The 15282-nt window shown below is 40.2% G+C and overlaps 1 protein-coding gene across 3 annotated transcripts in view; it reads right to left on the bottom strand.

Annotated features, from left to right (window-relative positions):
• Positions 1–15282, bottom strand: part of GLIS1 (GLIS family zinc finger 1) — a 285082-nt gene that overhangs the window by 1317 nt on the left and 268483 nt on the right. For all 3 annotated transcript variants that reach the window (XM_030573308.1, XM_030573307.1, XM_030573306.1), the window contains 2 exons: positions 12076–12260; positions 3385–3552 (listed from right to left, as the gene is read on the bottom strand). In XM_030573308.1, the coding sequence (XP_030429168.1) occupies positions 3385–3552; positions 12076–12260 (353 nt within the window). The remainder of the gene's footprint in view (positions 1–3384; positions 3553–12075; positions 12261–15282) is intronic.

The raw sequence follows: 15282 nt of genomic DNA, 5'->3' as shown, positions 1-15282 counted from the left end.
TGAAGGCAGGATTTTGTCCCCAATTCTTAATCAGGCTGAACTCTTATTGGCATGATACATATCGCTCCATACTACTTGTTTGAAAAGAAACAGTATATGCACTTTGTACCTGATGCTGACTGCAGCAAGAATAGTTATGAACACACATAGGTAAGTGGATTTCAATTTAGTCCAATATACTTGATTAGTTTCCCTTGTGTAAAATGATTTCTTCAAATCCCATTCCCAGAAACAGTATAATGTGATATTGACTAATATCTCCTCTTCAAATCTTGCCACTGCTGAGATACCTGCTTCTCTCTCTGTGCCCAAGCTTTCCTCTTTACTGACCATTTTGTTTCCTTTATCCTCTCCAAAGCCCAGCGTTCTTCTGTGTGGCCTTGAGTAGCTTGCTAAGCTTCCTCCTTCCAAATATACCTCAAACCCCATCTATTGCATGAAGCACTGATGCACCTCAGACAGCCTCGTCTATGTTTGGCTATATCTTTCGAAAGGATTGTATGTTCTTCAGAACAAGGACATATCCGTATTTCTTCAGCACAGATTACCAACTATTATGCATATGAAGGAAGGCTGCATTTCAGTTACTGAGGCACTTGCAGCTGACTGGGTGCCATGGAAAACATGTTAATATTTACTGCAAATCACATCCATATCCACTGCAAATGTATGTGAGGAAAGATGCTCTTGTGGTTAATACACTGGACTGAGACTCTTGGGATTTGGGTTCAGTTTTCTGTTTTGCCACCGTCTCTCTGTGTGAGCTTTGGCAAATTACTTAATCTCTCTGTGCTTCAGTTTTCCATTGATAAAATGAGGATGATACTTCATTTCTCCCACTTTGTTTCCCTTGTTTATTTAGATTGCATGTTCATCAGGGTAGGGATCGTCTCGTAGTATGTGTTTTTACAGGAGTGCGCACAATGGACCCCAATCTTGGTTGGGGCCTTTAGGTTCTACATAATATAATTAATAATGGACTCTGATTCTGTAGCCCTATGTAGGCAAGTCCCCCATTAACATCAAAGAGATTTGCCTTAAGTAGGATGGTAGGATCAGGTCCTTATAAGTGAATTAGCTAGGGGGGTGTTTGTTTTTGAATAGATTAGAGACTAGATTCTGCACTCACTTGTACTTATGCAGCCCCTTGTGATTTATACTAGTTTACTGTATTAGTTAACCAAGAGTTGACTAATTTGTGGATCAAATCCTGCTCTTTGATACACAGAGTAAATCTGAAGTAAATGAGAGTAGAAAACAACGCAGTACTGTGTATATAACCTAATTGAAGAGCACAGTATTCTATTCACTTACGGAAGGGTGCGTATTATGTTAATTTTCTCTATCTGACAGGGCCCACATACAAAGGGGTACACAACCACAAATGGGCAAAAACCAAGATAAACATACACCCCAGAAATCACGGTTACATTCCAGATCGTGTAAACCATCCAAAAGCCCTGAACACAAAGTAAAAAATTTATTAACTGTTAATGTGATTCATGGAACAGCTGTTTGCCAGTCACATTTGGCATTCCTGTGAGATGAGATCTCCATTAATATTAATGGTGCTATAAAACCCTGAAAAAATTAAAGCACAGCCTTGATGAATCTTGCAAACCTGAATGGTTTTATTTTACACAGAAAGATGAGATAAGATTTATATTTCCCATATATTTATTTGTTTCAAACGCTAAATATTTGGATACCTCAACCATTCTAAAAATAAAAATATTGCTGAGAAACCATAACAGGTTAGCCCCAGACAAAAACAGCAAATGTTGTGGTAGTTGGTGTTTTGCCACATTATTATTTTTTTGCTCTGACAGTTTCTTTTAGAAAGTATATTTGGTCTATTCTCTGTCTAAACTGAACAACAAATTTTAACATCTTAAAACTGTTTTAGTAACATCAGATTTATGAAAATCAAAGTTAAGGCTGAAACTGCATGGTTAACTCTTCCCTTTTGCTAGTTATTGCTGCACATACTTTTTAGCATGTAACACGACACACACACTGAACTGAGATTCCTCACAATGGGGTACGAATGTCAGCTCTTATTTTGCAGTCCTAACTCAGATGCCAGTCCAGGAAAGGACTTAAGCAAATGTTTTCAGCAATGTCCTGAGAGGAGATGCTTTCCTGAATCAGGGCCTCCAGTTCAGTCCTTGAGGGGGCCATTTAGGGAACTGGAGTAAAAATCTGTCTGGGGATTGGTCCTGCTTTGAGCAGGGAGTTGGACTAGATGACCTCCTGAGTTCCCTTCCAACCCTAATTTTCTATGATTCTATGACAGAAAACACAGCTCAATGTTACAAATAAAAGTCTGACTCAGCACCAAAAACAAAACAAACAAAAAACCATGTTTGGAATCAGTGAGTTTTGCCTAAGTAAAGAGTGAGGAATTGCTACTGTTTCACTGCTATGGCATTGCTTAAAATACGTTGGGTTGTGTTACTTCCATGATTTTTCACTGTGGTTTTTAAAAATAGAAAAAAATCCCTCAGAAACATGAGCAGTTCTATATGGCAGCTCATTCATTAGATTGTAATGATTCTAGTATACCTCTAAAAAGCGACAATGAGTCCTGTGGCACCTTATAGACTAACAGACATATTGGAGCTTGAGCTTTCGTGGGTGAATATCCACTTTGTCAGACGCATGCATCCGATGAAGTGAGTATTCACCCACGAAAGCTCATGCTCCAATATGTCTGTTAGTCTATAAGGTGCCACAGGACTCTTTGTCGCTTTTTATAGCTCCAGACTAACACGGCTACCCCTCTGATAGTATACCTCTAGGCACTTTACAATTATGCAAATATATGGCTGGGGAAAAAATTTACCCATGTGCAATAGCCACTTTTCCAAACAAAATTCCCATAGTCACTAGTTCACATTTGATACATATCAGAAGAATAAAAAGTGAGATGTGGTTTTTGTTTTTTGTTTTTTTTTTAATAAAGTGAACTAGAAGTCCCTGAAGCCAGTAATGTTTAACAGAATTTCATGGGAACATAAAAATCCAGTTTCGAGACTTAGACCCTGACTATGAACTGCAGCCTGAAATGACTTATGCACACTTGAAGGTAGGGCTTTTAGTGTAAATGTTGACCCAATCCTTACAATAAATGTTAAGGGAACAGGGCAAAATTGGCTTTTTAGTGAGCTCTCCAAAAGCTCACTGAAGTCACTGGGTCTATCCACACAAGCAAGAGGAGAATTTAGCTGTCGCAGAAATACTGTAGGATAAAAGTAAACAAATCGACTTTCCTGAAGAACTGAGTTTAGTGAAATGTTGCATTTTATGTAATAAGACAAAAAGTGTTTTTTTATTTCTAAAAAAATATCACAAGGATAACTCTTCATAATCAGAATAAATTACCTGTTGAAGCTAAAGGTGCATTGAGTATGTGACACCCATTCTGTCTCAAAGGATTAAAGCAATGGGATTCCCCTGTTAGCGCATCACTGTTGACAGACTGTTCCACTGTTCTGTAGCAGTCTCCGTAGTGGAAACAGTTTTGTATTGAGTGAAAGCTGCCTTGGTAACCTGAAAACAGATATTGCATACACAGTTTAACACTGCTGTGATGGTATTAGCTTCATTTCTGTCATAGCATTTCATTACTACTGTGGGTTTTAGATCCTTAGGGTTTTAACTGTGGAAAAATGATCAAGCCACAGCCTTTATTCTACTTACATATTTAAACACACTGTGTGTAATAATATAACATAAAACCTATATTGGGCTTGATTCTGCAAGGTGCTGAGCACTGTGGCCCTATCCAGCAAAGCATATAAGGACATTCTTAACTTTGAGCAACTGAATGAGTTGCCCCACTGAAGTTAATGGGCTACTCATTAAAGTTAAGCATGTTCTTAAATGCTTTGCTGGACCAGGGCCAGGATGCTCAGCACACTGTGGGATTGAGCCTATAATGAATTACCGTTAAATTTACCTGAATTAAATAATGCAGTATTTTACTGAGATACCCTATTTGATTTGTAACTGAATAAAGGCCTTTTACGATCCAGCATGAATTATTTATTGCAGGAGATAACTGTATTTATGAATACCTTTTAGAATACTTCAACCCTCTCCTTTTTCAAAGTGATATCTTGTTTCAAATGAGACAATTTCACTAGTCACAGTGGGCCATATCCGGCAAGAAGGGTTTGGCCCAGAGGTGCTACCCTGCATTCTGATGGACTTCAAGACCTTTATGCCAGGGAAGGATCTCTCTAGCTTGCAGCTGGGGCTCCTTGGCAATCCCACCAATGGAAGCTGCTCAGGGTAGGTTCTGAATAGGCCCATTCCGTCCCCAGCCAGCAAAATCCATTCTGGGGCCACTAGTGTCTCCTCCTTCCCTAGAATCTCCTGTCTCATATGCTTTCTACCACGAGGGGTCCCGCGCTGGCTTGCACCAGCAGAAACCTGCCAAAATGAGAGGTAAATCCTGCCTCATGCAGAAAGTCACTTAGAAGCAAAGAGCACGCTAAGTACTTGTAAATGGAGAGTGGAGTTTTTTGTGCCAGCATCCTGAAAGAACAAGGTGGTGACTCAGCCTCACCAATGTGAGCTCGGAGCAGTCGGCAAATCTGTGCACTAAGTGGTTCTCAGGGCATCCCTCACACTAATGACACAGTTAGTTAATTATTTTCTAATCTGAATCCTTACTTCTCCGAACAGCCAGTCTAAATGAAGTCAGATTCTCTCTCTCTTTCCATTTAGCAGAAAGTGTCATAAGAATTTCTCCATGTTTCCTGTGAAAAGGGCAATGGCACTTTTTCTTCTTTTTTTTTTTTCTCCTTCTCACACACAGGCAGAATGAAACTTTTCCTCCAGGAGAGTCACAAGTCTTCTCTCCAGTTTTATCAAAGGAAGATGTCAGGCCAGATCTGCAGCTGCTATACATCTGATTTGCTCCACTGATCAGCTGAAGTACTGGCCTGCTGTTTCAACTCTGGGGTTAATTTCATATATTTAAAAAGTAACAGTGGTGCTTATCACCAAAGCACCTGGATGCCTTACGCTGCTCAAATACACCAATTACCAATCTGCAGACTGTAACAAACTCCTTCCGGTTCACAAAACTCTGACAGTTACTGCAGACTGTTATACATCAGGCTAACTGGTGCAATTTCTTTAATAATGATGTAGCATACCTAGCTGGGGTGAAAGGGTAGGTTTTGTATGGAAGTTTGACTAGTTTACATGGTTTTTGGTTGACCCTGCAAGCATCGTGTGTCCTATTTCTAGAGAACTACGGTCCCTCGTCACAAAAAACACACTTTGATATTTCATGACTGAAGTACTAGGACGACTATTCCAGAGGAAGATACCAAGCACATTTTACCAATGGTACAAATATTTTCTGCAGTAGGCAAGAACGCCTAGAAATTTGGAATGTTGAATATTAAATGATGTGTGTCCTCCCCTGGCACAAGTAAACAGTCACCTCTGTGTAATGCTAGGAGAGGCTGGCTCAAAGAATCAAAGAGCTCTTATGAGAGGCTGCTAAACTACCTTGTGATGAAGCTTCAGGTACAGTAGCGTATTGAGTGATGTTAATAGTTATCCTGATTTTTATACTTACAAAATGTTAAATCCTCTCTGCGCACCTTCTAAAATCACTATATAACTTTAGGGATGAGCATTAGACACTTGGCTTCAAATGAGGCATTACTGGCTTAAATGAGCACTTTATGAGCTTGGAGCAATCAGACTTTCCAGACTGCCTGCTAGACAAATCACTTCTAGGGAAGGCACACGTGTATTTTCTATGTCCCTATAATCACGGTCTCTCTCATCATGCTCAACCAGCATGCTTTATTAAACCAATTCAATATCTTTATGGTCCCTCAGGCTAAGACACTGCGATTTAGAAATCAGCCAATAGCCCAACACAACTGAATTAAAACTCACTTTGGATAAGCTTTTAGATAGCTAGCCAGATCCACCACTGCTCTTCAAGACTTATGGATAAGGTTTCTTTTGAACAGCTTGAGGTTGTACTCTATAACTGGCCAGTAAGAAACAGGGGGCAGGGGAAGAGGGAACGAGTGAGCGAGCACACTCAGTAAAATGAGGAGGGCTGAAAATAGCTACCAAAAGCAATCAAGATATGTTCTGTAGTGGGCTGGGTGTACACCAGTGCCTCACACAGACAGCCTGATATGGCACTGGTTAGGTGGCTGTAGCCTGACAATTCTAGGGAGAGGCGGTGTCATGAAAGTATCTTAATATTCGATGACTGGATTTTACAGTGTTTGTTAAATGCTTCCCAGTACAAATACAAGGAAACAGACCTGGGCCCTTCTCTACAGAGCTTGTATATGTGATGTGGCTGCTGGGTGTAGCAAACTGCGGAAAGGGGATGAAATGAGGAAGGACAAAAGTTACAGGAATATGATCATGCAGTTACTTGTATGGGGAGACTTTGGCAAACCAGTAAAGTGCCTGAAACCGCTATGGCTTATTGTTAAAGACAGCCTAGTCAGCAAGCTGTTAAAAGCAAGTCTCAGGTTGACCAAGGCAGGAGGGGAGGGGGGTTTGGATGCCACTGAAAGGGCAGCTTGACTCCACATCCTTCCTCATAAGAATTGAGTTAAAATTGCTGATACATGCATTTTCAAAGAGTAGGATATGCCCCAGGAATGTCTATTGAGGTCTCAAGGCTGCAAGTTCTGGAAAAACCCACACCTGGTTAATCAATAACCAGAAGGAACCTCTTGCTTGAAACTGCTTACTTAACAAGGTTTCTTTAATTACTAATGTATAAATAAGGGGGAAAAGCTTGAGACAGGTGGGACTCGTTTCGGGACTGGCCTCTCCCTCTGGATGCATCTTCTGTTCCCCAGCGTCAGACGGGCTGCCGCTGTATCACTCGAAAGCCACACTCAGCTTTGGTAATTATCAAGAGTTGGGGGTGTTTTACTAACTTGTTGCAGACGTGTGTAAGTGCTTGAGACTAAGTAAAGTTTAGCTTTAAGAGAAAGCACTCTCGTGTTGTCCTGTTTGTACCAGCCATCTATTGGTCAGACGGCCGTGTCTCCCCTGATTTATTTCCTGACACCTCCTCGCACAGAGTAAAGTTACCAAGAGCTTTGGGTTGAAAGAACCCCGGGTAACAACTCAGTTTAGGAATATGCAAATATTGGTAGCAGGAGTAGGAGTTTTAATCCTTTTCAAATGAGTAGAGTTGTCAGAAACGTTTGCTCACTTGAGGGCACTGTGGAAGAAATGAGCATTAAAGAGGGACTTGAATAAGGAAAGTGATAGGACCAGACGGGAAGGTATTCCAATTTCCAGGCATAAGAAGCAACATGGTAAAAGGTATGGAAATGGTTGTGGGAGAAATGGACAAACAGGGCATCAAGACTAAACATCTGATTCCTTAAGGCTGAAAATTAGAAGGGGTAAAGCAGCTTCTAGAGTGTGTCTAAGCTGGCAGAGTCCCAATAATTTTTTCAGCTAGAGAAGCTGAGACACAGATTTTTAATAACCAAAAGGGACACTCAAGACAGCTTTTCTGTCCAGAAAGACATCTGATCAGGCAACACATTCTGTGCCCCTCATGCACTGATTTTTTTGTACAACATGTCATTGTTCAATTTGAGAGGTACAGCTAACAAGCAGTAATTTTATTACTTATCGGTATGTTTGTAATATGAATCATCATCTTTGGAATAACATCACAAATGACTCATTTTGTGGCATTTTTACTGGGAATGACAAGATGAGCCGATATTCATTCAAAGGGACTTCATCCTAGCCTGTGAAATTGTAAGCAACTACAGCTGTAGCTAATGCACTTGATTTGCATGCACACAATTCAATTTATGAGAAAAAGTCAGATTCTCCTGGCACTTAAACACGGACATGATAAATGCTAAATGATGGAGGACAGCAAAGTCAATTTTATGTCTATACACGAGTGAGATTTTGGCTTTTTCTCTACTTTAGATCAGTGTTTCTCAAAATGTGTGACTGGTTTCACTGAGAAGGGTCTCTGAGCACATGTAGGGGAGACATGAGAAAAAGAAGGATCAAATTACTTCAATATAATAATCCTTCTTACTCTTCATCAGCTCAGCCAAACCATCTGTAGTAACATCCATAGGATGTGTGGCCCCAAGTGGGTAAACAGAGTCTCCTGGGAATTAGGAGATATGGAAGGCAGGAAGCTCATTGACATCCATTCGCCTCTGCCCTGAGGCAGGCATGTTTTTTTTTTAAGCTTTCAGAAGCCCCCACCTCCACCCATGATGACTGAAATTACGGTTTCATGTTTCTTCACTTCATTCCTCATCATCACTACCACCCTGAAGGCCCTTTCTCAGATGAGAACTCCTCTATTCCCCCTGGTGACAGGTTTTGCAACATGGTAGGGCCACTTCCTGCCAGGTACTTGTGCAATCCTCTGATGCAGATTGATAGCTTCTTTTGGTGGGAAGATGGGTTGGCTTTTGAACAAACTCTCCTTTGCTCTGGGTGGCTAGCATCAGCAACCAGGAATGGCTCAGAAGGCCAGCAAATATTTTTAGAGGCTCAAATCCCTTGGTGATCTTTCATGTTGATAATAAAGGGAAGTTAATCACCAGCTTGGGTGAATATGAAGTGTTGCTGAAAAGAAGTCATTAGACCACAGATGAAAGTGAAACTGGTTTGAAAGCAAATCTGCTAGTCCAGGAGTTGGTTTCAGTAGCACTACAACTGGGACAATCTGAGTTGTTATCTTACATTTGCATATGTACTAATGGCAAAGGAACCTCTGTAACAATATGTGCTCTAGCCAAATAAGATATGTCATAAATGAATGAGATTTTGAATAAGACTATTTTAGGAAACCTCGGGAAATGAAACTTACTGTTTATGGGCACTCTAATTTAATTGCATAGGAAATACTAAGCAGGGTCTTCATGTAATATATAATTTGTAAATTTTTTTGTAAGAAAGGTTCTTTTCATTCATTCCATTTTAGTTTGATTCCTTTAAGTTCTATGAAAAGCTTTGCTTCTACATGGAATTGTCTCTCAATATAATACAGAGTAGTATTTAGTTGCTAAGATGAGGCTTAAATCATGGAATCAGAGAATATCTGGGCTGGAAGGGACCTCAGGAGGTCATCTAGTCCAATCCCCTGCTCCGAGCAGGACCAATCCCCAGACAATAATTATGGTTCAATTAACAACCACATATGACTCAAGACTAATTAAACATGGAACATTTTAAAGATTCTTTAAAAAAAATCTCTCAAGTGGCTAAAATAAGAAGCGTGCAAGAATTATTTTTTTGTAGAAATTTTCCTGTTCTAAGCATGCAGAGGGGTAGTACCCATTTGGAAACAGGAGCTCTGCTGATATTTTTCCAAATGGTTTTTGTTCTATTTGTCTAATTTAAATCAAATTTTCTGAGGTTAAGTTCCAATTGAAGAATTTACCAAATGCCTGTCAGTTTAAATGATCACCGTTAAATATTTTATGTACAGTAAATGTAGAAGTATAACAGTTAATAAAGGAATAAACTGCGTTCCAAATATAACATTTAGCTCCAATTTTGCTTTGAAATCATTTGTGATAAAATAGCTGTAGTTAACCACATCAGAAAACACACTGCTTGCCTCTATTTCCCCAAGCCATAACCTAAAAAACCTGAAGCACTTTTTAAATGAATGATGTAATGAGCAAATGACTGGAATATGTCTATTAAACTACAACTCATATACGTCATGTCATTTAAATGTATGTGCAAATAAATCCAAGCTCTTCAAATTCCATAAAATCTCTGACAAGAAATCATGTCAGATATAAATAAATGCAGTATGCTGTTTGCTTGCCAAATTCTTTCAGTGTATAATAATTTCCATGTGACTTTACTATAACTAGCTAAAGACAGAAATACTGTGGTTTATCATTCTTCTCATTATCGACAACCCATAGCAATTCTCAACATTAACGTGCTTCTATAAAGACTGACTGGTTTTACAGATCATGTTATTTAGAATTTCCTTTTTTACAGTAAAAATATAACAAACTTGACTAAAAGATTCCCATTTAAAAAACTGCCATTAAAGAACTGAAAGAAAATTTCAAGTAACTTTAAGCCAAAGTATGGGTTACAGATGAATTAGTTTCAAAGGCTATTACTCAGAATTGATTTTTTAACTTTTTCCATAATGAATTTATAATGATAATTCAAAATTTGGTTAAAGTGGAAAATTATTCCTTTTTCAAAACCACACAACACAGCAGTCAGAAAGCAACGGTTTGCTCAAATGGGAAATGTGGTTTTCTCTAAGGAATAAAGTCAATTTATTTAAGTGGTTCAAAACTTGTTCTGTCTATGCATTTGTTTCTGTCATTATAATAAGCTGCTAATCTGTCCTCTTGTGGTTTGTAGTTATTTAGCTCATTATAATAACAATCATACTTGATTATATGCTATCATAAATCTGCCATTTTCCCCCTCTCAGAGTTAGTCATTTTAAAATAGAATAATCTGTTGAGCGTCAGGTTTAGTGAGTTTTTTGTTTGACACAAATCATTTAATATAACATGCTTTTGCCTTTCAGACAAAGTCCAATCAAACAGCAAAAACTAAGCAAGCAGTTTTAGAGTATTTATGGTACTTGACCCAATCTAGAGGTTAAAATGTTACCTGGAGACCAAGAGGGAAAGGAAGGTAAGTATCTATGTATCTCCTCACTATATATTCCATTCTATGCGTCCGATGAAGTGGGCTGTAGCCCACGAAAGCTTATGCTCAAATAAATTTGTTAGCCTCTAAGGTGCCACAAGTACTCCTGTTCTTTTTGCTATCTACGTATTAGAGATGTACCCTGCCATTAGGCCTATATCAGAATCTTGTTTTTTCAAACTTTATAGAAAATTGGCCTTAAAACATTCAAAGAATAGCAAGCAAGTCATTCTGCTCACTTGATATATTTATCGTAAATGAAAGTGTATGTTTCTGAAAAATGCCTTATTCAAACAATGGTACAATTGAGAACTGAGCTGAGAATCTGGTGATCTGCCTGGGTATACTTATATGCTTGGTTATACTTTACAACCAGACAGCTGTCCTGTCCATCTGTAATATGATGAATATTTACCATACGTAAGCAATATAGTATCTGGATTATATAACACGTTATCTAAATATCCAAGCTTCCATCACGACAGTAACCTGTGATAATATTAAGTGCTAATATATACCTTCAAAACATTGCAGAGACACTAATGCCTCAGAAGACAACTTTGGGGGTAGGAAAATAAGCATCATCCCTATTTTAAAGACTGGGAAATTCAAATGCAGAGGATAAATAATTTACCTAAACTACGCAACAAGATAGTGACAGAGTTAGAGTTAGAGTTAGAACTCAAGACCTCCTGTCTCTGTAGTACTCAAACCATACTAAATTAGTGTAATGCCAGAAAGTGCCATTATAGTCTATTGTATAAATGGTGCATTTTAAAGCTTCCTAAATACTACATAGACTGATAGACTAAACAGTTACAGCTTCAAGGGTGATCCAGAGTTAAATCTTTTACTCTGTCTTTAAATCAGAGGTATTTTGGGATGTAATTAATATGTGCTTGCAAAATACTTTGAGATCCCCTAATGAAAGGTGCTATATAAATGCACAGCTTTGTTATTACTGATTATAATTTGTCCCCATTATAAGTAGTTAATAATAATAATACATGGAGATATACCTATCTCACAGAACTGGAAGGGACCCTGAAAGGTCATTGAGTCCAGCCCCCTGCCTTTACTACCAGGACAAAGTACTGATTTTTTTTTGCCCCTGACCCCTAGGTGGCCCCCTCAAGGATTGAACTCACAACCTGGGATTTTGCAGGCCAATGCTCAAACCACTGAGCTATCCCTCCCCATCTGCCCCCCCAGGTAATGCATGTACTGATCTGACTGATGAAAACTACAGCCCTATGGAACTCAAAACACTTAAAAAATAGGAGCGTACATGAAAATGTTATCAGACAATGTTGCCAAATACTGTAATAATTAAAACACTAATATGGCAGCTGGGAAAACTCAAAATATAGTTACCTTGCAGTCCCTGTTGTACAGATTGGTTTTGAAACTGAGCATAAGGTTTATTTGGTATTCCTGAAAACTGTTGCCCATTTGGAGACTGGCTCTGTGGTGATGATGAACCATGTTTCTGCAATAGGGAAGGTGGAACTAGTGTTTTCAGAGGACTGACAAGAGGTGAAAGAATATTTGGAGCAAGCCTAGAACAAGAAAAGAGAAAAAGCATATATTACAATATGAGAAAATAAAATACCTGAAAGTTGCTAGGCAGTATTTCCATAGTGATTCAAGATAGAGAACTTTATTTACAATTTGTGCTGACATAAATGATATTTTAAAAAAATAAACAATAAAATGTTTCTTTCAGGTGTACGCCAGTAGTAAAGCAAATTAGAAACTAATTTACAATCTTTTACACTGGCTTCCCATATTGTTCACACTTCTGGGGTCAGATGTTTTTCAAGCTAAATGTTCAGTCTTACAGGGACACGGAAAATCTGGAAGTGCACAGCTGTTCTAAGCTGTTTCGTTTTCTAGATCCGTTCTCATATTTAATGTGTGGGAGGATTTAATTATACTTTTAAACAAATGGTTAACTTTTTCCCCCTTTTCTATAAGTGACAGTAATGGCTGTGATACTGAATGTTACAGACTGCTTATTAAAAGGGGGGGGGAGGCGTTATCCGAGTGGTGACTCAACACCACTTCACCCCGGCATACAGGCCTCTTGGGGGTAGATTGGTTGAGCAACCAGGCAGAGCTGTCTGCTCACTACAGATCATGGTTGGTTCCACAAGGTAGGGGGTGGGTGCGTGGGTGGGGGGCTGGCTGGGGGGGAAAAGAACATCTGTATACGCCAGTAGTTTTCAATCTTTTTTCATTTGTGGACCCTTACGAAATTTCAAATGGAGGTGTGGCCTCCTTTGGAAATCTTAGACAAAGTCTGCAGACCTGCAAGAGTTCATGGTCTACAAGTTGAAAACCATTGTTCTATGGTAACAACAATCTTTCACGGACCTCTTAGATACAGTCTGAGGATCCCCAGGGGTCTGTGGACCACAGGTTGAAAACCACTGGTGTATGCAATCCAGTGGCCCCAGTATAGTAATCTATATAACTGGAGCCTAAGGTGAATCCCATTCAAGTCCTGTGTTGTGGGCTGGGGTTTAATTTCCCTGGTTGGTCTGCAGTCACGTCTCTAAAACTTGTGTTACTTGTGGGTGAAGTGGATTTCACCCTGTCTGAACAGCTACAGCAGAGTATACAATACTTGGCACAATGCTGTAATCTTTCCCCATTATTGTAAGACAGCAAATAAGGGTATCAATTGGGGTTCATTTTGATATGGGTATCTAGCTGAATTAAGATCCCCTGCACCTTTCCAGCTCATTTTCCTTAGGCCAAGGAATAACTTTCTATCACTAACTCCTGGTCTACACTGGGGGGTAGGAGTTGACCTAAGATATGCAACTTCAGCTATGCGAATAGCCAGGGCCGGTGCAAGGAAGTTTTGTGCCCTAGGTGAAACTTCCACCTTGCACTCCCCCCAGCTAACCTCGCCTCCCCACAGCAGCTAACTCAGCCCCCCACCCGGGGAGCCCCCCTGCAGCAGCTACCCCCCCATCGCGACAGCTAACCCCTCTCCTCCCTGTCCCCCCATGGCAACTAACCTGCCTGGGAGACTTCCCCCCTTCCCCCGGCAGCTAACCCTGCCTGGGTTTTCCCCCATCCAGCTCACCTCAGCTCTGCCTCCTCCACTGAGCACGCTGGCGCTGCTCTAATTCTCCTCCCCGCCCAGGCTTGCGGCGCTGATTGGAGGAGACTTAGAGCTGGGCTATGTGCTCAGCGGAGGAGGCAGAGTGGAGGTGAGCTGGGGCACGGAGTGGTTCCCCTGTGCGCCCCCCCTCGTTATTGCGGGCAACCCTCTCCGCGTGTGCGCACCCCCCCCCAGCTCACCTCCACCTCCTTGCCTGAGGGGGCTTTTAGGTGCCCCCAACCACCAGGCACCCTAGGCGGCCGCCTAGTTTGCCTAAATGGTTGCACCGGCCCTGCGAATAGTGTAGCTGAAGTCAGCGTATCTTAGGTCGACTTACCTGGCTGTGAGGACAGCGGCGAGTCGACTGCTGCCGCTCTCCTATCGACCCGGCTTCTGCCTCTCGCGAGCTGGAGTTCCAGAGTCGAAGGGGAACATGTTTGGGGATCGATTTATCTGTGTCTACACAAGACGCGATAAATCGATCCCTGATAGATCGATCACTATCTGCTGACTAGGATTAAATATGAACACGTGACCTATCGATGAAATTTTCTTCTTAACAAAATATTAATTTCAGTGTTCAAGATTCAATTCAAGATCAACCCTAAAATCCAATCCTGTGTATGTATGAGTGATAGAAGAAGACATTAATTTTTTCATGGACCTAGCTTTCAGTTTCAGGCTTCTGGTGTCCTTTTCTCGTTTTCTCTAGAGTGTTTGTCTTCTAAACATGTTGCCTTGGCACAGCTGTTATTGGTGTGCAGGTGAAATCATTCCAGATACAGATTAAATAAATTATGCGTTAGCTACAGGAAACAGTTTTAAAAGAAATGGCTTCTGTATAGAAGAAGAAACACTAAACTACTTAAAGAAGGACCTCAGTATGGACAGCTGTTTGCATCAGAAACTCCCAGGCAGTACCTCCGGTATGTTTGCTTCAAGATCTAATAGTTTGGACACTTCCTGTTAACACTGTACTAGAGACACAATTTGTTTTGGTTTGGATTTTAATATTAAATACGTATATACCACATTTTTTATTTTCATTTTTGCTTGTATAGTTCTGTACATTTTCTGTCTTTTGGCTTTTTAATATATACTTTTAATGTAGATATTAAATTCAATAAAAAAAATTGGGTCCCATGACTATGTGGAATATTTATATTCAGAGAGGGTGAAATCTTTTGCCCACCCCACCTCTTCTCATGGGTAAATATATAAGTGTCCAAGAACCACCATGGATCTGTTACACATTTGTGACAGGCTCAGAAGATATGTGAAAGGACTGTGCAACCCATGTTCTCTTCTGTCTTCTGTAGCATTAAGAATGGCTTTGAGGATGGGCAAAGGACAGGTCAGCAAATCCAGGGTTGCAGGGATCATCTGCCCTCATTCCCACAGATTCAAACTCACGTGGAGCACAGGACTGTATGACAGCTTATGGGCTGTGGGAGCAGCCATAGAGC

Source organism: Gopherus evgoodei, chromosome 8 (genome assembly GCF_007399415.2).
Source record: "Gopherus evgoodei ecotype Sinaloan lineage chromosome 8, rGopEvg1_v1.p, whole genome shotgun sequence".
Taxonomy (NCBI): domain Eukaryota; kingdom Metazoa; phylum Chordata; order Testudines; family Testudinidae; genus Gopherus; species Gopherus evgoodei.
This window is presented reverse-complemented; position numbering and strand designations above follow the sequence as displayed.